The 24,220-nt window shown below is 43.4% G+C and overlaps 1 protein-coding gene across 1 annotated transcript in view; it reads right to left on the minus strand.

The window, feature by feature from the left end:
- Positions 1 to 2,499: 2,499 nt before the first annotated feature.
- The window catches only part of dhx9 (DEAH (Asp-Glu-Ala-His) box helicase 9), a 33,441-nt gene continuing 11,720 nt past the window's right edge, over positions 2,500 to 24,220 (minus strand). Inside the window, exons 14-28 of the mRNA XM_034183470.1 lie at positions 23,592 to 23,674; positions 22,295 to 22,451; positions 21,989 to 22,086; positions 21,665 to 21,878; positions 13,807 to 13,901; positions 13,320 to 13,393; positions 13,063 to 13,215; positions 10,908 to 11,068; positions 9,660 to 9,771; positions 9,410 to 9,571; positions 9,040 to 9,167; positions 8,395 to 8,624; positions 7,164 to 7,279; positions 6,327 to 6,527; positions 2,500 to 4,232 (exon numbers count right to left, since the gene is read on the minus strand). Of these exons, the coding sequence (XP_034039361.1) occupies positions 3,839 to 4,232; positions 6,327 to 6,527; positions 7,164 to 7,279; positions 8,395 to 8,624; positions 9,040 to 9,167; positions 9,410 to 9,571; positions 9,660 to 9,771; positions 10,908 to 11,068; positions 13,063 to 13,215; positions 13,320 to 13,393; positions 13,807 to 13,901; positions 21,665 to 21,878; positions 21,989 to 22,086; positions 22,295 to 22,451; positions 23,592 to 23,674 (2,378 nt within the window). The 3' untranslated portion in view covers positions 2,500 to 3,838. The remainder of the gene's footprint in view (positions 4,233 to 6,326; positions 6,528 to 7,163; positions 7,280 to 8,394; positions 8,625 to 9,039; positions 9,168 to 9,409; positions 9,572 to 9,659; positions 9,772 to 10,907; positions 11,069 to 13,062; positions 13,216 to 13,319; positions 13,394 to 13,806; positions 13,902 to 21,664; positions 21,879 to 21,988; positions 22,087 to 22,294; positions 22,452 to 23,591; positions 23,675 to 24,220) is intronic.

Genomic DNA, 24,220 nt, shown 5'->3' on the forward strand with positions numbered 1-24,220 from the left:
GAAATAAATAAAAATAAATCGCAGTACTACAAGACCACGTGACAACTTCAGGGACCCACATGAAAAAAATAAGATGAAATGATTTCGCCAAAGTACAACAGTAAACAGGTTTTTTTTTCCACAATAAGTACGACAAATTTACTCTGGATAACTGTTCATCATGTAGTCATCCTGCAGAAGGGGGAGGAGCTATACAATCTGATTGCCACAGGTAGAAAGTACGACCTGTGGTGTTCTGTGCTGGTTCCTCAGTGGTCTGTCTTGGGTTGAAGGTGCTTTGACAGGATGCCAGAGTGCTGAGCAGCTTCCTCAGCATCCTCCATCTGACACCTTCATCAGACTCCAGCTCAAACCCCAGGACAGAGCCAATCCTCCTGATGAGCTTGTTCAGCCTCTCAACCTTCAGCCTGCTGCCCAGCACACTGCAGCACCGAAGATGACACTGGAAACCATTTCATTTTCATTTTATTGGTTTATTTGACAGGGACAGTGCATATTAATGAACGTACAATTGTTTATAGACAGTGTGTGTGTGTGTGTGTGTATATATATATATATATATATATATATACATATATATATATACACACAGTAGTGTTCAGAATAATAGTGCTATGTGACTAAAAAGATTAATCCAGGTTTTGAGTATATTTCTTATTGTTACATGGGAAACAAGGTACCAGTAGATTCAGTAGATTCTCACAAATCCAACAAGACCAAGCATTCATGATATGCACACTCTTAAGGCTATGAAATTGGGCTATTAGTAAAAAAAAAAGTAGAAAAGGGGGTGTTCACAATAATAGTAGCATCTGCTGTTGACACTACAAACTCAAAACTATTATGTTCAAACTGCTTTTTTATCAATCCTGTGAATCACTATACTAGTATTTAGTTGTATAACCACAGTTTTTCATGATTTCTTCACATCTGCGAGGCATTAATTTTGTTGGTTTGGAACCAAGATTTTGCTGGTTTACTAGTGTGCTTGGGGTCATTGTCTTGTTGAAAACCCATTTCAAGGGCATGTCCTCTTCAGCATCAGGCAACATGACCTCTTCAAGTATTTTGACATATCCAAACTGATCCATGATACCTGGTATGTGATATATAGGCCCAACACCATAGTAGGAGAAACATGCCCATATCATGATGCTTGCACCACCATGCTTCACTGTCTTCACTGTGAACTGTGGCTTGAATTCAGAGTTTGGGGGTCGTCTCACAAACTGTCTGCGGCCCTTGGACCCAAAAAGAACAATTTTACTCTCATCAGTCCACAAAATATTCCTCCATTTCTCTTTAGGCCAGTTGATGTGTTCTTTGGCAAATTGTAACCTCTTCTGCACGTCTTTTATTTAACAGAGGGACTTTGCGGGGGATTCGTGCAAATAAATTAGCTTCACACAGGCGTCTTCTGTCACAGCACTTACAGGTAACTCCAGACTGTCTTTGATCATCCTGGAGCTGATCAATGGGTGAGCCTTTGACATTCTGGTTATTCTTCTATCCATTTTGATGGTTATTTTCCATTTTCTTCCATGCGTCTCTGGTTTTTTGGTCCATTTTAAAGCACTGGAGATCATTGTAGATGAACAGCCTATAATTTTTTGCACCTGCGTATAAGTTTTCCCCTCTCCAATCAACTTTTTAATCAAATTACGCTGTTCTTCTGAACAATGTCTTGAACGTCCCATTTTCCTCAGGCTTTCAAAGAGAAAAGCATGTTCAACAGGTGCTGGCTTCATCCTTAAATAGGGGACACCTGATTCACACCTGTTTGTTACACAAAACTGACGAACTCAGTGACTGAATGTCACACTACTATTATTGTGAACACCCCCTTTTCTACTTTTTTTTTTTACTAATAGCCCAGTTTCATAGCCTTAAGAGTGTGCATATCATGAATGCTTGGTCTTGTTGGATTTGTGAGAATCTACTGGTACCTTGTTTCCCATGTAACAATAAGAAATATACTCAAAACCTGAATTAATCATATATATATATATATATATATATATATATATATATATATATATATATATATATATATATATATATATATATATATATATATATATATATATATATATATATATAAGTCTCACATACTGTGTGCAGCCTGTGAGATAGCTGGTAATCCAGGCCACCAGTAAATTTAAGAGTTGTTTTAAGAAATACAATTAAAAAAATACTAACATGAACAGGCAAATTAATAATAATTTACAAAGATTTCATGAAAATTACACTTTAAAACTTTACGGTTTGTCCAAAATGTGCCTCCAAGAATGCTGATTCAATGATGGTCCGAGCTGGTTCCAGGCGGGCTGAATGACCAACTCAGAAACCATACCAGTGCTGGTTTAGACTCCGCCGGTCGCATTTAGACAGAAATCAAAAACCAGAGCAGCTGAGACCCATGTGCGGGTTCAGAGTTCACGCGGCTTTGGATCCAAACAGCTGTTTAGGTGGACCTTCACAAACCACAGTGGACACAACTGCTTTGCGTTTCTCTTTATTATCACACAGTTCTGTTTTATACAATCACACATCATAATGAATTAAATCAAGTATTCATCGTTGGTTGGATGACGTCATACATCAAATCAAATGGATAAACTAGTAAATACCATTAACACATAAAATGCCATTTAAAGTTTAACCTGGGTATGAGTTATACATTTTCCGCCCCCTGCTGGTGGTTTGAGGTACAGTCCGTGACAAAGACGAAACTTATTTAAACGTCATCACAACTGTATAGATTTTCAAACAAACAAGTTGACTTTTTGACTAAAACATTTTCTGAGACTGTGTTTTTAAGCCCTGCAGCTGATAAAAAAAAAATCTACAGTTTCTGTCTTTGAAATTTTAAATGTTTAGTCCCCTTTGATGTTCTTTAATTTTACAAGTCATAAAATCGATCTTGGAATAGGCTCCACCCCCCATCCTGAGTCAGAATAAGCAGGTATAGAAAATTAATTATACCCCCTGCCCATCCAACTTTGTCCCACGTGGCTTAAATGGAGCAAGAAGACACAGACACCTTCTGTGGTGTCATAGATTACGCATAGGTGATGTGGGAGGGGCCACTGGACCTTCAGCTGTGCCTGAAAGCGCCACAAACAACACCAGAAACAGAAAGAAAGCGACAGACTCGGGTATTAAACAGGCGTCCACGTGGAAGGAGAAGAAAGTGTTCTAGTGTCTTCACCCCCTTTTTCTGGTTTGGCGTCACCACAGCAGATCAAATCAGTCTGCATGTTCACTGTGGTACATGTTTTACGCCGGATGAACGCCACATTTACATGGAGTCATGGAGGGTCTTGCACTGGAAAACTTTGGTGTTGTGAGCAAGTGCAACCCCCCCCCCCCCCAAAAATAAAATCAGCATTAAAATCTGGAAATATTTCACATGGAAGTTTTCAGGATATCTGCTGGAGAGGAAAGACAGCACTGGCAGGTCCAGAGTGTTGAGGGTTCTAAGGACACGTTTACCCACTTCACCAGCGCGAGGCAGCGGACATACAACGTTTTTAAATTACAGCTTCATCTAATATACTCTGACGTATAAGTCAACAAATCTGTTTACAATTACTGCAGGATGAATTTTATATCGTGGACACGCGCTTCATCATCAACAAAATCTAACCCCCCCCCAAAACCACCAAAATACTTAAACAGGAACATAACCCTCTGCAATTTTGCCACATAAACAAAGTTACTTTATAACAGCTACATTTCAACACACAACTTTAATCAGTTTCGTTGCAAATCAAAGTGGATGAAACCTTTAAGATCCAGTTTATCAGACAAAGGGATGTGGACCATCACATCAACCTCAGTACCTGTCACCTCCTCCACCTCCTCTGTAGCCTCCTTCTCCTCTTCCATAGCCGCCTCCACCATAGCTACCGCCACGCCCTCCTCCATAGCCGCCACCCCCTCCGTAGCCGCCACCGCCTCGTCCTCCTCCATAGCTACCACCCCCTCCATAGCCGCCGCCCCCTCGGCCTCCTCCACAGCCACCACTGCCTCTGTAGCCACCGCCACCTCGTCCTCCTCCGTAGCCGCCACCTCCTCGATATCCTCCTCCTCCTCCACCACCACCACCACCCCTATAGCCCCCTCCTCCCCCATATCCACCCCGGTAGCCACCACCTCGGTAGCCTCCTCTACCTCCACCTTCTCCGTCAAAGCGAGCCATCTTTGGAGGGCGAGGACCATCTCCAAACCTACAGAGAGAAAACAGAAACAGCCTGTGACGTGTGCAGGTTAGCCCCTGGTTCATGGTATCTGCTCTGTATGCACCACTCTGCATTTAATCATTAGTGATTGATCTCTGCTCCCCTCCACAGCATGTCTTTTTCCTGGTTCTCTCCCTCAGCCCCAACCAGTCCCAGCAGACGACTGCCCCTCCCTGAGCCTGGTTCTGCTGGAGGTTTCTTCCTGTTAAAAGGGAGTTTTTCCTTCCCACTGTTGCCAAGTGCTTGCTCACAGGGGGTCGTTTTGACCGTTGGGGTTTTTCCGTAATTATTGTATGGGTTTGCCTTACAATATAAAGCGCCTTGGGGCAACTGTTTGTTGTGATTTGGCGCTATATAAATAAAATTGATTTGATTTGATTTGCAGATGATACTGTGCTGTATAACAGAAGAAGTAGGTCTGAAGAGAGCCATCAGCCTGAAAGCACCAAACAAGATAAACACAAAAACTGTAAAACAACAGGTGTGGCCAAGTCCTTGTTTGCTTTCAGCGCTTGCCATCCAGGACTCAAGACAATTCCATAGTGTGGTGGATTAAGCAGTATGTGATCACAGACCTGATCCGACTGACGAGGTTTCAAAGACCACAGAAAACAAATGAGAAAAATATTTTCTCCCCAGTGAAGAAGAGAAGGAATTTTGAGGATGCAGAATCAGCACCTTCAAAAGCATAAAGTTTAATCACAACTTGACGTTATGGGAAAGTTGTAGAAGCTAGGGTTACAAAGGAGGCGAAGATCTGAGTCCTTTCTTGCCCACAATGGTGAACAGGTTGACAGATGACATCAGACAGTAGACTCCATGGACTAAGTTTGCAGATGACACTGTGATCTGTAGTGAGAGTAGAGAGCAGGGTGAGTCCAGCCTGGAGAGGTGGAGATATGCTCTGGAGAGAAGGGGAATGAAAGTCAGTAGCAGTTGGACTGAGTCCATGTGTGTGAATGGGAGGGAGCCTAGTGGAATAGTGCAGTTACAAGGAGTAGAAGTGGTGAAAGTAGATGAGTTTAAATACTTGAGGTCAACTGTCCAACTAATAAAGTGTGTTGGAGAGGTAGTGCAGGCAGGGTGGAGTGGGTGGAGAAAGGTGGCAGGAGTGATTTGTGACCGAAGAATATCAGCAAGAGTGAAGAGGAAAGTTTACAAGACAGTAGTGAGACCAGCTACGAGGGTAGGCTGAAAAGTTCTAAGGCTCCCCATGAAGGAGTAATGCATTAACTGCATTATAGTGAGCCTTAGAACTTTTCAGCCTACCCTCGTATGTTGGACGGATTAGAGACGGTGGCACTAACAAAAAGACAGGAAACAGAGCTGAAGATGTTGAGATTCTCTTTGGAAGTGACAAGGAATGAACATAGAGTGACAACTCAGGTGGGACGTTTTGGAGACAAATTCAGAGAGGTGAGACAGATGGTTTGGACATGTGCAGAGGGGGGGACCCAGGGTATATAGGGAGAAGGATGCTGAGGATGGAGACACCAGGCAGGAGGAGAAGAGGGAGGCCAAAGAGGAGGTTTATGGATGTGCTGAGGGAGGACATGCAGGTGAGTGGGTTGGGTGGGGGTTGGGGGTGGAACCAATAATAACTCACATTCTGAATAATTATCAGAAACCGTTCTGTTGCACTTCACCTGCATAAATATGCAAATACATGAACTGGACTCCTGGTTCCCAACCTCTGGTCTTGGGCACCCTCCTAAAGGGTGCCCAAGACCAGAGGGGGCTGTTCTGAGGTTATCAAAATTTAATGTTCACCTATTAAGTAAAACAACAATCAAAACTAAGTAAAAAGCTAGTTTTCGTTGGCTGAACAAAAGAAAAAAAGAGAAGAGAAAAAAAAAATATATAGATGGACTGGAAACCACATTGAAATGACCCTAAATTCTCATTATGGCTTTGGCTCCACAGAGGGGACCTACACCGCAACTATCAAGCGATTACCACATGATGTCAATTGGCAATGCAGTTGTTTCTTGTTCCTCCGTATAGTATTTTTAATTTTACTATCTAACAGGGACGTTCACACGCCCGTGTAGTTTGAAGACCCGACAGCGTGCTTGTGCGTACCGCTGGTTGTTGGCCATCAGGTTGATTCCAGCTGTGGAAGGTTTGGAGATGTGTCGGATGAGGTTGAGGAGATGCTCGTTGACAGAATCCATCTGCCTGATGTACTCTGGGTCTTTGGTCACTTCCACCACCAGAGCCTCCAGACCGGCTCGCAGCGCAGCGATGCCACCGGCAACCTCATGGGGAATCCTCAGTTTAATCCTGGATACAGAAAACTGTGGTCACTTTAATCCTGTGCAAAATAATCAGGCGCGTTTACTTCAGTGGTAGCACACCCAACCTCTGAAGTAAAGTTGCTTGTGCACTGCACCTCTAAAGTAAAGACACACCCTCGATATGTGACACCACAGGACAAGAAGCGTCCAGCTTTAAATTCTGGGTCTGCCTAAACAGTTTTTTTACTTCACAATCTAGAAAACCAAATGAAAGAGTTACACAACGGGGCGCCACTCAAGAAAATCTCCACTCTTTCCTTTAGCAGTCCGTCAGCAGTTAACAATTCCGCTGAAAACAGACTCAGTCTGTTGTTTCATGAACAGTGAATACAGAATCAACAGAGTCTTGGTCTGGGATCATGGCTGATCACCTCAACAGCCCCCCTGAGTTTTACAATCAGTGCACGAGAGTCACACGGGTAAAAACATGGCTGAGCTGTTTCAGAATGAAATGGACAGAAATTCATTATGGATGATTAGAAATACTTTGATTTGAAAAGTACAAAGCAGTCACACAGTGACAGAAAAAAAATGAGATGCACGTCACTGTTTGGACAACTGACTGATGATCAACTGATTATTTTTCCTGTTTTCTGAGCTCAGGTTGGGTGTGGACTCTCACCACTCGTCCAGCTCCACGACGTCTCCATCGGACATGATCTTCTTAGAGGCGAACAGCAGCAGCTGCAGGGGGCTGACCAGAGTCATCCCTTTAGCCGAGATCGCTCTGGTTCGAATCTGAAAAACAAAAGCAAAGAACTGTGCAGTCCGACTCGACGCTGCAGCAAAACCTTCACCCTCACTGTGACCTGAACTCAGAGCTTTAATTGTACTTCTTTACAACACATGACCAAGGTGCCTCATGCACACCAGGAGCAGTTCAGAGATCAGGGACCTGGCTCAAGGGGACCTGGCTCAAGATCACCTCAGCAGTGGAAAACTTCCCCATCTACACTTTTCAGTCTGACTGAGGGATTGAACTTGCAACCATCTGCCTGAACACGCAGCTGTATTTCTGACACACAGACTTTTCACAGTTACTGCATCAGCTGTGTGCCCAGCTGTTTTTAACAGGCTGCGTTCATGACTGGTCAACACGCGCGTTCAGCCTGTCGCCTCACAGCGGAGAGCGCGATTGCTCTGTTACCACGACTACCAAAACGAACAGTTATCCCTTTAAAAATGAGTCAAAGTGACACTGAGACACACTTGTGCAAACTTTGTAATTAATTCACGGCTCTGTTCTTAATGTAAGCAGCAGTCTACAATCCATTCAACAGCTCGCAGAGTAACGTAAACACTTTCAGAAACACTCGCAAAAACACATACTTTGTTTTCAGCAGTTTCCGTAGCTGTTTGTTTTGACTGGCGTATGCTTAAAGACGGGACACGGAAGTGCACAAATTAACCCGGTATGTATATCATCACATGACCTCGAACAGCCAAAGGAGCGACTGAGTCGATGGGGCAGTCACAAAACACTAACAACCTGCCTCACAGTCGTCAGAACAGCAGCAGCAAGACGCCGTCTGAAGGAAACCTCCCAGCTACAAGCCGCTGCTGCCCGACTTGGTTAATGCAGCTGGGAAGCTTCAAACCGAGAGGGCGGGGCTTACTAGGGTCATAATGTGCCTATGGAAAAGCAGCTCAAACTTAAATGTTACATTTTAAAACTGCTTAAACAAACGTGCAGACGACTTGTTTCAAACCTGACTGAAATGTCTCCGTCTTTGTCACTAAGTTAGATTCTTATCAGGATCTCGGTTTTTCCACATTAATAAATGCATCAAAAAAACTAAAAATCAAAACCTTCTCCAGGTAAAGAGGTGCTGCGTGTGTCACAGAGCATCTACCTTCTCGCTGAAGACGAAGAAGGGCGAGGGGTACGTCAAGTCGTGGTTGCTGAAGGGGCAGTTGACTGAAGATTTGTGGATGAGCGCATTGCGCCCCTCGGTGGTTAGGATCTTCCTCTTCTCCTTGTGGTAGCAGACGTTGGGGTACAAGCCGAAGGTGAGCAGAGAAACCACCACGTCCAGGTTGTTGTCCGGGCCGACGTTACTGAACGACTGCGTCAGCAGCGTCTCTGCACAGCGGTTACACCGGTCAGCGGACACCAGCAGGGCGGCGCCACACATCTTAAAATGCTCTTAACACAATTCAAGGATATTTCTAATGATATTTTATCTCAAACAGTTCAAAGAACAGGAAGCTCAAAGCACAAACAGCTGACATTTTCTGAGCAACGAAACATTTTAGTTTCAGGAGTATACTAAAAAATATATATAGTTAAAACGGTCTTAAATGACTGTGTAGGCTCTCAGTTGTCCAGGTGGTTTCCATAGTAGAGAAGCCTGAATCTTCGACTGGACTGGGTTGCTTGACGCGAGGACGTTCCGCTAAGCGAAACGACCTTGCGTCAAGCAACCCAGTCCAGTCGAAGATTCAAGCTTCTCTACTATGGTCTTAAATGACAACAAACTGGATTCCACACGTCTTACCTTCTGGGAATCCAGAGTTGACCAAAATCTCCTTCAGCTGGACTTTGGCCTCCCAGGTCATCCTGAGTGTGGACATGTTGAGACGTTTGTGCTCACAGAAGTTATTTTCTGCATCCTCGCCGTTGACCCTGCAGTGACATCACAGAGGGACTGTCAACAGCCTGAGAGAAGAATATCACCTGAAAGCATCAGAATCTTCCCAACCTCCAATTCTGTTTATACAGAATGAACATAAAAACAAGATTTTAATCCACAAAATATTTAATAATTTGATCAATAAAATGTTAAATTATGTTTGTGGAGGGACATGGGGGAAAAAAAAAAATAAATAAATAAAAAGTATTCTTTGGCCACGCCCCCAACCAACAACCTGACATCATCCCAGGTCTGGAAGACGGAGAGCAGAGCCACGTGGTCGGAGAAACGACTGCCAGCAAAGTTCCTGTGGACAAAGCCGAGGCGCTTCCCCTCACTGATGAAGGGTTCTGGGAAACAAGACGCAGCTGAGATGGTGCACAATGCATCTCCAACACTAGAGGACAAGAGAGAAATATTTATGGAAACATGCCTCAGTTTTCCACATTGGGGTCAATTCAGACTGGTTGCAGTGCAGAACTGACTGGAAAATGCAGCCCATGATCATCATCTTTCCCAGGCGAGGTTCGATGGGGAGCCGAGCCAGGATCCTTCCCAGAGGGGTCAGCTCGTCGTTCGAGTCCAGAGCGTCCAGCTCTGCAGGGCAGCACAACAGACAGGTACAGGTGCAGGTGAGTCACCGTATCAAAGACAACATGGACCACCGTTTGAAACCAGTTTACTGCTAAAAGCGGGATTTCACTTTCAATCCACCACCAAACTAAACCATTTCAGGATTTGTGGCCTTCATTTGGACCCACTTTTCTGTCAAGTTCTATAAAAAAAAAATAAAAAAAATTTAAAAATGCAGTAATTAAACTCTTCTTAGGAAACAGCTGTGATCCTGAATTGTGGGAAATTTACCCAAATGATCAGAACGTGTTCTGCACTCCAACACCACTTCAAATCCTTGGTGAAATCCAGAGTACCTCAGGGTTCTGTTTTAGGTCCTTTATTTGTTTTCACTTTCCACTGCACCTCTTGGCCAGTTTGGGATTATTTTTCACTGCGTCTTACATTCCCATTAAAACACAAAAGAAGCAGTAGTATCCTTCCTTCAGAAATATTTAAATGTTTTCAAACATTTCACAGGCAGTACAAAACAAATCACAATCTGGTTTCAAACTATATCAAACATGTCAGAACAATTTTTCAAAAATTGATTTCGTCCATCATTGTGTGCAACAATTTGAAACAAATATTTTTTTTTTGTTTGTTTGTTTCAAAACAAAGAGAAAGCTGAAAATCTAATTATGTGTCTTGGTGGGTTTCCATTACCCTCCAAACTGAGTAAGCTGAAGTAGCAAACTGAAAATACACTTAATGGAAACACGTGTATTTAGAAAAACTCAAACATGGCCAAAATAAATTTACACATTCATAATGTGGTTTTTCAGGTGATTTGAAAATGTCTGATTTCACAAAATGACAGAAACACTTTTCCCATGAGGATAGAAGAAAAGAGCTTGTTGAGAATTAAAGCAATACTGAATTTGGGGGAAAAAGAAAGTAAACACAAAAACAACGAGCTATTAGAATTCCAGCTTTCGCAAGAGGCCAAACCCAGCGGCCACGTTACATCAGTTAAAGGAAATGCCGTCATTTCAGTGTTGCGTTTTGTCGACATTGTGAAAATATCTCTCAACCTTTGTGCAACTCTGCATTTTAAACCTGGCTGGTGTCGATGGCAGGCTCACTAAATACAGACACATGCAGGTTTGTGCGCCTCGCACCTCTCAACGTGTGCTCAGCCTCGATGACGGCATCCAGCGGTGGCGGCTCGATGGCCTTGGACAAAAAGTGACCGATGCCGCCCAGCCTCAGCAGTTTGATGCTCAGAGCAACTTCATGGAGCGGAGTCCTGAAGATCTCTGGAGTCATGTGAGTCTCCAACCTGCAGCGACACAGCAAGGACGAGAAACGGAAATCAAACAGCCGCCCACTGGCAGGACGGGTTCCATCACGGGTTCCGTGATGGCACTACTGTTTCAAGTGAGCAGGTTTTCATGCTAACTCAATGCTAGCAGGCTGATGTTAGCAGCGTGTATTTTTGAGCACATAAATGCTGTCGTCATGGAGGCGCTAAAGACCGTAAGAGCACTAATTTACAAACACCCTGGAACATGTTTCTCAGTACTTTCACAATAGTTAAAGAAAAGACAAATAATTCAACAGATTACACCCAAATTATTGATTATAAAAAAGGATTTTATCAGCTCATACAAGTATTTCATCAATACTTTAAAGAAACTAACAGCTATTTACAACTACTATTTGGGAGATTTTATATATTTTGGTGCTTTGGCTAACTATGTAAAACCAGCTGTCAAGAATTTGGGAGTGATATTTGACAGCTGTTTGAGGTTCGATCAACAGATAAATTCTGTTGTCAAAGCTAGTTTTTTTCCAACTTCGCCTTTAGGCTAAAATAAAGCACTTTCTCAGCAGACGTGATCTTGAGACGCCATTCATCCATTTCATCAGATCTAGACTTGATTATTGTAATGCACTTTATTCTGGCATTAATCAGTCGTCTCTTGCACGTCTCCAGTTGGTGCAGAATGCTGCCGCTCGTCTTTTAACAAACACTTTTAGATGTGAGCATATTACGCCTGTCCTGTGTTAAGGATTTTATATATATATATATATATGTATGTTATCACTGTTAAACATTTGTACCTTCATCTTCTTTCTTATGAAAACAGTGTTGTGCTGTTTGCACCTAACCCCGAGAATGTATGTGTTATTCAACCTTGTTTTAGCATGCTGGGGTCAATCTGAACTGGGAATGAAGAGCTGGATGTACTTATTATTATTATTATACAACTTGTTTTCGTAGCCACTAACGACTGGGAGTGAAGCATGACGGGGTCAGGCTAAACTGGGAGTAAGAGAACTGAAGGTTGATTTGACTGTTGTGATGTGATGCTTAGGGTGAAGACCAGGACACTCCAGGCAGATGCACAACAGCTGATAACTGCAACAGACGAACGGGATGTGCTGACCTTCGACGATAAGAGTAAAAGAAAGAAACTGTTTTTCCTTACAGCTGCACTTATTGACGTATGTGTTTATGTTACGGGAAGAAACTTGTCTCGCGTTGTCCCCCCCCCCCCCCTTAGGACAAGTTTCATGATGTAATGAGGGCTTCTCTAATAAAAAGAGCGGGAGAACAGGCCAGACTTTAGTGTAGCCTTGGTGTACAGCCTGGCCGCACTCCGCGCGTGATTAATTTGACTTTCTGTCTCACTGGTGTTTCTTGACTCTGTCTTATCAAAGGTTTTAAGAATGTTTGGAGGAGAAAATACCCAACATCCTGTACTCACTCCACTGGCTTCCAGTTCGTTTTAGAATTGATTTTAAAATTTTAATGTTTGTTTTTAAAGCTATTTATGGCCTTGCACCTCCCTACTTGTCTGAAATTTTAACTTTGCGCACCTACAGTAGGACATTAAGGGCGTCTGGCCAGCTTTACTTAGATGTTCCAAGGTCAAGATATAAACGCTGGGGTGATCATGCTTTCGCGGTAGCTGGCCCCAGACTGTGGAATGAGCTACCTCTGGAGTTACGTACTATTCCTGACTGAGCACGTTTTAAATCTAAGTTAAAGACTTATTTAGTTAAACTGGCTTTTAACACTTAGTGGGGAGGTGACATGTTCTGTTATTTTTATGTTCTTTTTTGTGTTGTTTTAAAATTTTATTCTATGTGTTTTATTTTTGTGAATTTGTGTTTTTAATGTTAAGCACTTTGGACACCAGTCAGTGCTGTAAGGTGCTTTATAAATAAATGTTGACTGGTTGATATACACTTCATTAATGTATTATGTGTATTTTCAGTATATTTTCGGGGATTTCCAACGGAGTCCAAGCAGCTGTGACATCGTACCTGTCGAATCTGGCACGACTGCAGAGGTGGAAACAGAACCCAGGTCGCACCCGACCCGCTCGCCCTTTCCTCTGCTCCAGGTTGGTCTTGGAGGCCCAGACAGTGGCGTAGTTGGTCATGTTGTTGTGGGAGGTGAAAAGCTTCACCTTCTGCCTGCCAGGACAATAAACACACGCAGTGTGATCAGAACAGATCCCACAACAGCAACAAGTGTTCAGTCACATGACGCATGCAAGAAAAGGACCATTTCCACGTACTTGCAGGAGTCGATGACATAGACGACGTCATTGATGGTGATGCTCGTCTCTGCGATGTTTGTGGACAAAATCACCTGAAACATCAACGAACACGCTGAGGACAATGAATTCACACACCAACTTAACACAATGAGCACAGAAGGGGGCGCAACGTGTGGGCGACTGTCGGGGCGTGGCACCGCAGGGACAGATGTAAACATCAGCCGGACGTCAAACAAATAAACTCACATCAAGTCAACAGCTGTTTTACATTTTATAAGTTTTACAACAAAAGACACACACACAAAAACTCCAGATTTCCTCTAAACATGGAAATCCAGCTGTGTGGAATACGCTCACACTGCATATCAACAACGGGTCCAGAGAAGGTCCAACCCAGATCCACAGTGCCACACCTCAGATCCCATCCTGAGATGAGCATCTCCAGATGGGGGTTGTGGCTCCACTTTGCAGATAATCTTATTTATTTTGTTCCAGCATCACTGACCTTGATAATGTTTTCAGGAACGGGTTCAAAAACTCTTCTCTGCTCCTCTCTGGGAATCTGGGAGTGGAGTGGCAGGATCCTGTACCGATTACTTCCTGGAAAGAAGACAGAAAAAAAACCCCATCACAGCAGATTTCAGAGTATCATGAAACTACTGCAGATCTGTCACAAGTTACAGCTCATCCTGAAAAATTAACATTCTTTTAGTCTGACATGTTTTAACAGCATCTCCACAAAACCTCATGCAGTAGAACACAAGCTGTGGTGCTGTTCGATAGCTGCCGATTCGGGATCAGTGCCAGAAGTGAAGACAAAAAAAATAAACCCACTGCTGACCTAAAGAACATTAACCCCCTGCGGCCGACGCCGTCGTATACAACGGCTAAAACCAAGCTTTACTAAATTATAATTAACTTTTGAATGATATGAGATAGAAACTTACTTTTTTTGCTGAAAAGTTAACTCTGCGGACGTTCGAGCCAGCCATCGGCCATCTTTGTACTCCTCATAGAAGCTGTGTGATGACGTGCACAATGTGAGTGTCCAATCGGAATTGGTTCACTATCACATGGTTTTCCAAAATCCAATCGTAGGGCAGATTTACCTCACGTGAAAAACCAAAGATCGTTTTCAGGAGTGCTATGTTACTAGTTGGCCCGTCTGAATAGCCCCCTGGGTGCTCCAATGAGTACATACTATTAGTACATAGTCAGTGCGCCCTGCGCCATTACGCACAACGATCAGTGAAAGCAGGAGCAGACAGAGAGCCTCTGATGACAATCTCACGTGCTCAAACAAAGAGTATGTAACTATCAGGATTGCTCCACTAGTTTGCATGTGAATGTTACTGGATAACTCTGTTGCTTTCTTTGCGTAAAGCACGGTTTACCATATCAGTGGACAACAAAACGCATGGACCATTTTGTATATATTGTTCAAAACGTGCATTTGTTTATTTGAACCTTTTTGTTGTACAGTCTTTCACACAAGTCCTCAAATTATCTTTCTAAAGTGTCAAAACAGTTTATTATAGTTTCCTGTGTGTTTTGAATAAATGTGTGGAAAATTATTTTTCGCTTTATTTTTTCCTTCCCTATTTTTGATTGTAAACCTTTATTACACTTATAAAACACAACAAAAACATATATATTCTGAAAGCACAGGTTGTCCTGAAAAAAAGAGACATAAAACTTGATTGTGGGATGCAGGGAGAGCTGTTAACAGCAATAATAAAACATTTATGCCAGGCGAGTGAGCTGCCCAAAAAATGCCCTCGGACCACAGAGCTCATCTGAAGTGTGACTAAAAAAAAACAAAACAAAAAAAAAAAGCCAGGGGCCTCATGTACAAAGACTGCATACACACAAAAATGTGGCGTACGTCCGTCTCCACGTTAATGTTCAGATGGATCATAGGTGACGTGAGGGTGGAAATGTGCGGTGGATCATGCCAAGTTCATGGCTGGCAAACGCACGTTTCTACAGATATTGTTCCTCTGCTGACACGTAGAGGTGATGCTGGGAACCTTTACTAATGTGAAAACCTGAAGTCATCAGAGTGATGAGCACATCAGAGACACACTGATGAACAACTAACACACACACACACACGTCTGTAATTATATGGGTCGATATAAACACATGCGCAAAGTGATGCGTAAAATGGTGCTAACAGTGGCTACGTTAGTGTTGTTAGAGGACCTTGCAAATGGTGCAATCCGTCGTGAGCGTGTATTGCATTTACTAGCAAATGACAATAATTGTCTCAAACTGATTTCAATTACCAAGACCACTGTTAGTGGAGTTGCTCACAGAAGTGCAGTTGCCCCAGAGTACAATACGATGAGGAGCCAGGGGTTGTCTGTGCCCACACAGATGCTGACCACACTGGGCTTCCTGGCAACGCAGACATTGCAGCAGGAGCAGAGGGGAGATGATGGTCTAGTGGTTAAGTGTTGGGTTTGAGACCAGAGGATCCTCAGTTCAAATCCCAGCCTGACAAGAAAATCACTAAGGGTCTTTGGGCAAGGTCCTTAATCCCCTAGTTGCTCCCAGTGTGTAGTGGGTGCCTTGTATAGCAGCAGCCTGACATCGGGGTGAATGTGAGGCATTATTGTTGTAAAGCGCTTTGAGCGTCTGATGAGGATGGAAAAGCGTGATATAAATGCAGTCCATTTACCATTTTAGCCGGCCAATCAGTCAGGAGTGTGTCAGTTGACCTTGAGCTGAGCCAGGCCAGCTGTGTGGAACACAATTATCCTAATGTCATCCAGACACATCACATTCCAACATTAAAGTGCAATTTGCAGTGAGAGTTGGTTTCCCGAATGTAACCGGAGCGATTGACTGCACACATATTGCTATAAAGGCACCATCACATGATGAATTTGTTTTTGTTAATAGAAATCATTTTCATTTCATCAACGTTCAAATTATATGTGACGTGCAAATGCCCATCAGGCTGGAGGCTGGCATGGCGCACAATGGATTGCTGCTTGCTGTGTGAATAGTTTGTGTAACTGTTCTGAATTAAACCAGCGCGGGCACATTTGGACGTGCACATTCAAATATGTTTTGTTACTATTATTAATGTTTTTTCTTGATGGAGAAACTATAGCTGCTGATTCTTAACAGGTCCCCAATTGTCTCCTTGTGTTTGGTATTTGTCAATAAACGCATGTGTAAAGTTGTGATGTCACAAACTGTCAGCCACCGAGCACCTCACTTTTGTGACTGTGTGCTGCTGCTGAGCTCACAGCATTTACGGCCTCTCACACACACACACACACACACACACACACACTAAGGCCGGGTTCACACGGCAGGATAATTAGGCCGATATCGGACTCGATCTTCCACTTCCGACAATCTTAAGCACGCCCCGACAATCGTGATGACACTAAAGATAATCTTATCAGATATTCCTGTCGTGTGTGGTGTGCTAAGAGGACTCTGATCTGCTCGGAAGGACGTCAGGAGCGCTCCGATCGCAAATCGGGGATATTCAACATGTATTTTCTTGGCCCGATATCGCAGCGCGTGTTTTGTCCTCCGACCAAAACGAGCACGCAGCCTGCTGAATGTGACGTGCAGCCAATCAGAAAGCGAGGTGACGGACACACGGAGCGAAATCTAAAATCAAAACAGCTGTTCTGACTTACCAGAAAGTCCAGTGGTCACGCTGTCTCCACTCCTTTAAAGAACGCCTTTTCTTTTTCTATAGTTTTTTCCTCTGTTGTAAATAGTCCACAAAGTATCTTTGTTTGTTTACTCTGAAGTCACGTTTAATCTCAAGAGATTTTGTGAGATTTCTTATCTGTTCGTGTGTGGTGTGTTGTTTTCACCGTGTGACTGAACACCACACACTGTACCACTAAACCTGTTGGATCTATTTTTTTTTTTTTTATCTCCACGTGTGTGGTCTCAGGTTTTGGAAACCTACAGATAATTTTAAAATCCTACCACGTGAACCAGGCTTAAGCGTTAACTGGTCAAACTGATGCTGATGTCTCACTGGACCAAGAACCATCACTTCAGTCTTCACTCCAACATGCAATACAGGAACATCACAGTGTCAAATGAACTTTGGTTCCATTAAGAGGTCAAACATGAAGTAGAAACTCAGTGAGCGTCGGGTTTTCTCTTGCTTGCCTCTACTGGTGGTTGGCTCTCACTACGGTATTGTATCACTTCCTGTTCCGGAGCACAGCGGTGTTTTTCTGTATCTGTTAGCTGTTTAATCTGCGCAGTTAGATTAATCTAGTTAACGAGATAACGATTTGTTTCACAGTGTAATCTTCACGTGCCTTAACTAAAGCACTCCCTCTGCTGAATCACCTCTAAATTATTTACACGTTATTCACTTTGTGTGTTTTTAGGAATCCGCTAGCTTAGCGCAGCTACTAGCTCTTAGCCGGTTTAGCATGGCAGCTTCTCCTGTCTCTCCCGCACTTTTCTGCTCTGGGTGTGAAATGTTTAGTTATTCCTCGGCCTCCTTTAGCAGTAATGGTACTTGTAATAAGTGTAGCTTATTCGTAGCTTTGGAGGCCAGGCTGGGCAAATTGGAGACTCGGTTCCGCACCGTGGAAAATTCTACAGCTAGCCAGGCCCCTGTAGTCGGTGCGGACCAAGGTAGCTTAGCCGCCGTTAGTTTCCCTCTGGCAGATCTCAAGCAGCCGGGAAAGCAGGCCGACTGGGTGACTGTGAGGAGGAATCGTAGTCCTAAACAGAAGCCCCGTGTACACCGCAAACCCGTTCACATTTCTAACCGTTTTTCCCCACTCGACGACACACCTGCCGAGGATCAAACTCTGGTTATTGGCGACTCTGTTTTGAGAAATGTGAAGTTAGCGACACCAGCAACCATAGTCAATTGTCTTCCGGGGGCCAGAGCAGGCAACACTGAAGGAAATTTGAAACTGCTGGCTAAGGCTAACCGTAAATTTGGTAAGATTGTAATTCACGTCGGCAGTAATGACACCCGGTTACGCCAATCGGGTGCAAAAACAATGTCGGACTCTGTAGTTTTCTCTGGGCCCCTCCCCAATCGGACCGGGAGTGACATGTTTAGCCACACGTTCTCCTTGAATTGCTGGCTGTCTGAGTGGTGTCCAAAAAATGAGGTGGGCTTCATAGATAATTGGCAAAGCTTCTGGGGAAAACCTGGTCTTGTTAGGAGAGACGGCATCCATCCCACTTTGGATGGAGCAGCTCTCATTTCTAGAAATCTGGCCAATTTTCTTAAACCCTCCAAACCGTGACTATCCAGGGTTGGGACCAGGAAGCAGAGTTGTAGTCTTACACACCTCTCTGCAGCTTCTCTCCCCCTGCCATCCCCTCATTACCCCATCCCCGTAGAGACGGTGCCTGCTCCCAGACTACCAATAACCAGCAAAAATCTATTTAAGCATAAAAATTCAAGAAGAAAAAATAATATAGCACCTTCAACTGCACCACAGACTAAAACAGTTAAATGTGGTCTATTAAACATTAGGTCTCTCTCTTCTAAGTCCCTGTTAGTAAATGATATAATAATTGATCAACATATTGATTTATTCTGCCTTACAGACACCTGGTTACAGCAGGATGAATATGTTAGTTTAAATGAGTCAACACCCCCGAGTCACACTAACTGTCAGAATGCTCGGCCGAGGCGGAGGATTAGCAGCAATCTTCCACTCCAGCTTATTAATTAATCAAAAACTCAGACAGAGCTTTAATTCATTTGAAAGCTTGACTCTTAGTCTTGTCCATCCAAATTGGAAGTCCCAAAAACCAGTTTTGTTATTATCTATCGTCCACCTGGTCGTTACTGTGAGTTTCTCTGTGAATTTTCAGACCTTTTGTCTGACTTAGTGCTTAGCTCAGATAAGATAATTATAGTGGGCGATTTTAACATCCACACAGATGCTGAGAATGACAGCCTCAACACTGCATTTAATCTATTATTAGACTCTATTGGCTTTGCTCAAAATGTAAATGACTCCACCCACCACTTTAATCATATCTTAGATCTTGTTCTGACTTATGGTATGGAAATTGAAGACTTAACAGTATTCCATGAAAACTCCCTTCTGTCTGATCATTTCTTAACATTTACTCTGATGGACTACCCAGCAGTGGGGAATAAGTTTCATTACACTAGAAGTCTTTCAGAAAGCACTGTAACTAGGTTTAAGGATATGGTTCCTTCTTTATGTTCTCTAATGCCATATACCAACACAGTGCAGAGTAGCTACCTAAACTCTGTAAGTGAGATAGAGTATCTCGTCAATAGTTTTACATCCTCATTGAAGACAACTTTGGATGCTGTAGCTCCTCTGAAAAAGAGAGCTTTAAATCAGAAGTGCCTGACTCTGTGGTATAACTCACAAACTCGCAGCTTAAAGCAGATAACCCGTAAGTTGGAGAGGAAATGGCATCTCACTAATTTAGAAGATCTTTACTTAGCCTGGAAAAAGAGTCTGTTGCTCTATAAAAAAGCCCTCCGTAAAGCTAGGACATCTTTCTACTCATCACTAATTGAAGAAAATAAGAACAACCCCAGGTTTCTTTTCAGCACTGTAGCCAGGCTGACAAAGAGTCAGAGCTCTATTGAGCCGAGTATTCCTTTAACTTTAACTAGTAATGACTTCATGACTTTTCTTTGCTAATAAAATTTTAACTATTAGAGAAAAACTTACTCATAACCATCCCAAAGACGTATCGTTATCTTTGGCTGCTTTCAGTGATGCCGGTATTTGGTTAGACTCTCTCTCTCCAATTGTTCTGTCTGAGTTATTTTCATTAGTTACTTCATCCAAACCATCAACATGTCTATTAGACCCCATTCCTACGAGGCTGCTCAAGGAAGCCCTACCATTATTTAATGCTTCGATCTTAAATATGATCAATCTATCTTTATTAGTTGGCTATGTAACACCGGCTTTTAAGGTGGCAGTAATTAAACCATTACTTAAAAAGCCATCACTTGACCCAGCTATCTTAGCTAATTATAGGCCAATCTCCAACCTTCCTTTTCTCTCAAAAATTCTTGAAAGGGTAGTTGTAAAACAGCTAACTGATCATCTGCAGAGGAATGGTCTATTTGAAGAGTTTCAGTCAGGTTTTAGAATTAATCATAGTACAGAAACAGCATTAGTGAAGGTTACAAATGATCTTCTTATGGCCTCAGACAGTGGACTCATCTCTGTGCTTGTTCTGTTAGACCTCAGTGCTGCTTTTGATACTGTTGACCATAAAATTTTATTACAGAGATTAGAGCATGCCATAGGTATTAAAGGCACTGCGCTGTGGTGGTTTGAATCATATTTATCTAATAGATTACAATTTGTTCATGTAAATGGGGAATCTTCTTCACAGACTAAGGTTAATTATGGAGTTCCACAAGGTTCTGTGCTAGGACCAATTTTATTCACTTTATACATGCTTCCCTTAGGCAGTATTATTAGACGGCATTGCTTAAATTTTCATTGTTACGCAGATGATACCCAGCTTTATCTATCCATGAAGCCAGAGGACACACACCAATTAGCTAAACTGGCCTCTCTTCATTGGCTTCCTGTTAATTCTAGAATAGAATTTAAAATTCTTCTTCTTACTTATAAGGTATAAGGTTTCCTTTTTGCTAAAGCTTATAGTTAGGGCTGGATCAGGTGACCCTGAACCATCCCTTAGTTATGCTGCTATAGACTTAGACTGCTGGGGGGTTCCCATGATGCACTGATTGTTTCTTTCTCTTTTTGCTCTGTATGTACTACTCTGCATTTAATCATTAGTGATTGATCTCTGCTCCCCTCCACAGCATGTCTTTTTCCTGGTTCTCTCCCTCAGCCCCAACCACTCCCAGCAGAAGACTGCCCCTCCCTGAGCCTGGTTCTGCTGGAGGTTTCTTCCTGTTAAAAGGGAGTTTTTCCTTCCCACTGTCGCCAAGTGCTTGCTCACAGGGGGTCGTTTTGACTGTTGGGGTTTTTACGTAATTATTGTATGGCCTTGCCTTACAATATAAAGCGCCTTGGGGCAACTGTTTGTTGTGATCTGGCGCTATATAAATAAAATTGATTGATTTTCCCGTCTTGATAATCCACCACTGTGAATGTTAATGCCGAGTAACCACGAGCCTGACCACAGCCATCAAGTAACAAATACCACGTCCATGTTGTCCTCATTTGTAGGTAACGTGACGGTCGAGTAAGTGAGCTTTTACGCAACACTTCAGAGCAGGTAGCAGACCGCAGCAGCAGCTTGTTTTAAAGCTTTTGGCCTCCAGAGGGCGTTTGTGGCTTAGATGTTTGATGGCAGCTTGATTTTTCTGTACTGAAAAATCCTAACTCATGCTGGACGCATGGTGCAATGCGTACCAAAATGTGGGTTACACTCCAGGTGCCTCTGCATGGAGTAGATCAGGTTCCAGCCGGGCAGGAAGACCAGCACGGCACCGGCCACCTGCAGCGTCTCGATGTATTTCAGAAGAGCCTCCACCAGCTCAAAGGACGTCTCCTTCTCGTTGATCTGAGCCATGGAGCGCTTCGTTTCCGCCGTATACTCGGTGCCACAGATCACATTACAGTTTGTCTGCAAAGAGAAAACACCAGAATCTCACAGCGGAGCCGAACAGAACCAGATCCTCATCGTCAAGTCCCCTGTGCTTCCAAAGCTGCTGAAGTCGGGCTTTGGTTCCTGACCTCTTCCTCTCCTCCCTCCTCGTCTTTGTCTTTCCTCTTGCGGTCCATCGGTGGAGGGACAAAGTTAGTCATCTGGATGCAGTCTTCCAGGAAATATTCTGCAAACAAAGAGAGATCAGCGCTTTGATGAAATCAGTAAACGTAAAAGTGTCTTTGACAGTCACAGTGGACTGCTGGGAGAAGAGCAGATATGTCACTCCACAACACAAACGTCATACTGTGTCGCTGTGGCGACGACAACAGAAGACCCCTCCCTCAACATCACACAGTGAAACACCCGTCAGTGGAGGTGCTGAACGACGGTACCTTCAACGGGGAAGGTTCGCCCGTAGACCTCGATGATGGGGCAGTTGAAGTAGTACTCTCTGAACATGGTGGTGTCGATGGTAGCTGACATCAGGATGACACGGACCTCTGGGTAGGCCTGGACCACGTCTCTCAGAACCACCATCAGGAAGTCCGTCTGTTCACACACAACAAAGCAGGGTCCAAAACCACGCCTCTTTCTTTGAAGAGACAAACACGTCCTAAACAGCCACACGTGTGATGTCACTCAAAAACAAAAAGTGGAATCAGAACTTCTAATCAGATCTGTATGCAACACATCCACCACAGAATTGAACCATCTCAAGTCCTGGACTGCAACCACTCAGCAGGTCAAAGGTCACACAAGCTGTTGACTTTTTGTTCTAAGAAATGATGATTATTCAGATGTTTTCTTTCGATGTACTTATTAACTGATTGCACAGCTAAAGGTTTCAAGATGACCAGGACACTGTGGGGTCTAACCTCCCAGCAGGTGCAGGGTTCAGAGGTCAAAGGTCAATAACCCTCTCAGAGATTTAAAACACCAACACACTTTACTGGTTTAACTGATGTATCCATGAATGACATCATCGGTGTCTTAGGTCAAGTCTGGGATCATGTGCCAGTGCTGCATCCACCATACAACAGAACCACCCTGACCTCTGGATGGCAACCACCCAGGCAGACAACTGGTCCATTCCCACCTCTCTAAAATTACCATCTACCTGCTGTAGCCAGGTGAGACATGGGTGTGTCCTCAACCTCCTCCAGTCTCTGGCGTCCTCACTGAGACACCTATGTGCTGAATCACATCCAGAGACACACACCACATGGACAAAATGTCTGTGTGTTTTCTTGTACAGCACTTTGGAAACTATGTTTGTGAAATGTGCTATATATAAAGGGTATGGTATGGTATAGCTGATGTTCCCTTATTTTAGATCTGGCTTCCTTAATCAAACAGTCACCACCTCCCCCGCCCCACTTATAATTTGCACAAAAAACTGCAGTACCTTGAATGGCCACTTGAGGGGGACTCTAAATGAGAGTCCCTCCACATACACCCTCATTATTAAAGTCCTCAAACATTAAGTGGAAATAAAGATGTTTAGAGCAGGTATGACAGCTTTGGTCTCTGTAGTTAGTTTAACTGTCTGGGGGTGAATTCATTAATTCAGTTTAAGACACTTTAAGGTGGGTCCAGTAGAACAGTCACTTCCTGTCCAGATTCATTTAGACTTTGAATTAAAGTCGCTACAGGAAAGCATGAATTTGAAGCTGGAAGTGATGAACTCACATTGATGTCTCTCTCGTGGATCTCATCAACAATAACATGACTGATGCCTCTGATACCGGCTTCCAGCTTCCTGAGCAGCACACCTGAAAAAACAAACCAACCAACCAACCCATGAGTCGGGACGTGAACACGGCTGCTTATCTTTGTTATCTTGTGTTTTTATTTTTATGAAGAATGGAGCCCGGGCGGCTTTGACCAGGATTCAAAGTCAGGACTTATCACTAATGCTGCCATCTAGTGTCCAACATGCAGAAATACGGCTGTGAAGGTTCTCAGTTGTCCAGGTGCTTTCTTCTACTGGACTGGGTTGCTCGATGCGAGACTGGGTCTCACATCAAGCAACCCAGTCCAGTCGAAGATTCAAGCTTCTCTACTATGCAGAAATACATTTCATTACAGAGGCCACAGCAGGGAGGAGCAGCGGTTTTCATCATCTGGTACTTTGCAATTTGTGCACAGAACACCAGAGACAAAAACAAGAGACAACAAATTCACCTTTTAGTGCCACAAAAATACCAAACATTCACAAGGAGATTAAGTCGCTGAACTATTTTCTTTTTAACTACACTTTGAACATCCACGTTAAACCACTCAAAGGAGCGTGTTAGCTGTCCAAAGGTAGCTTCCTG

This window comes from Thalassophryne amazonica, chromosome 12, assembly GCF_902500255.1.
Source record: "Thalassophryne amazonica chromosome 12, fThaAma1.1, whole genome shotgun sequence".
NCBI lineage: Eukaryota > Metazoa > Chordata > Actinopteri > Batrachoidiformes > Batrachoididae > Thalassophryne > Thalassophryne amazonica.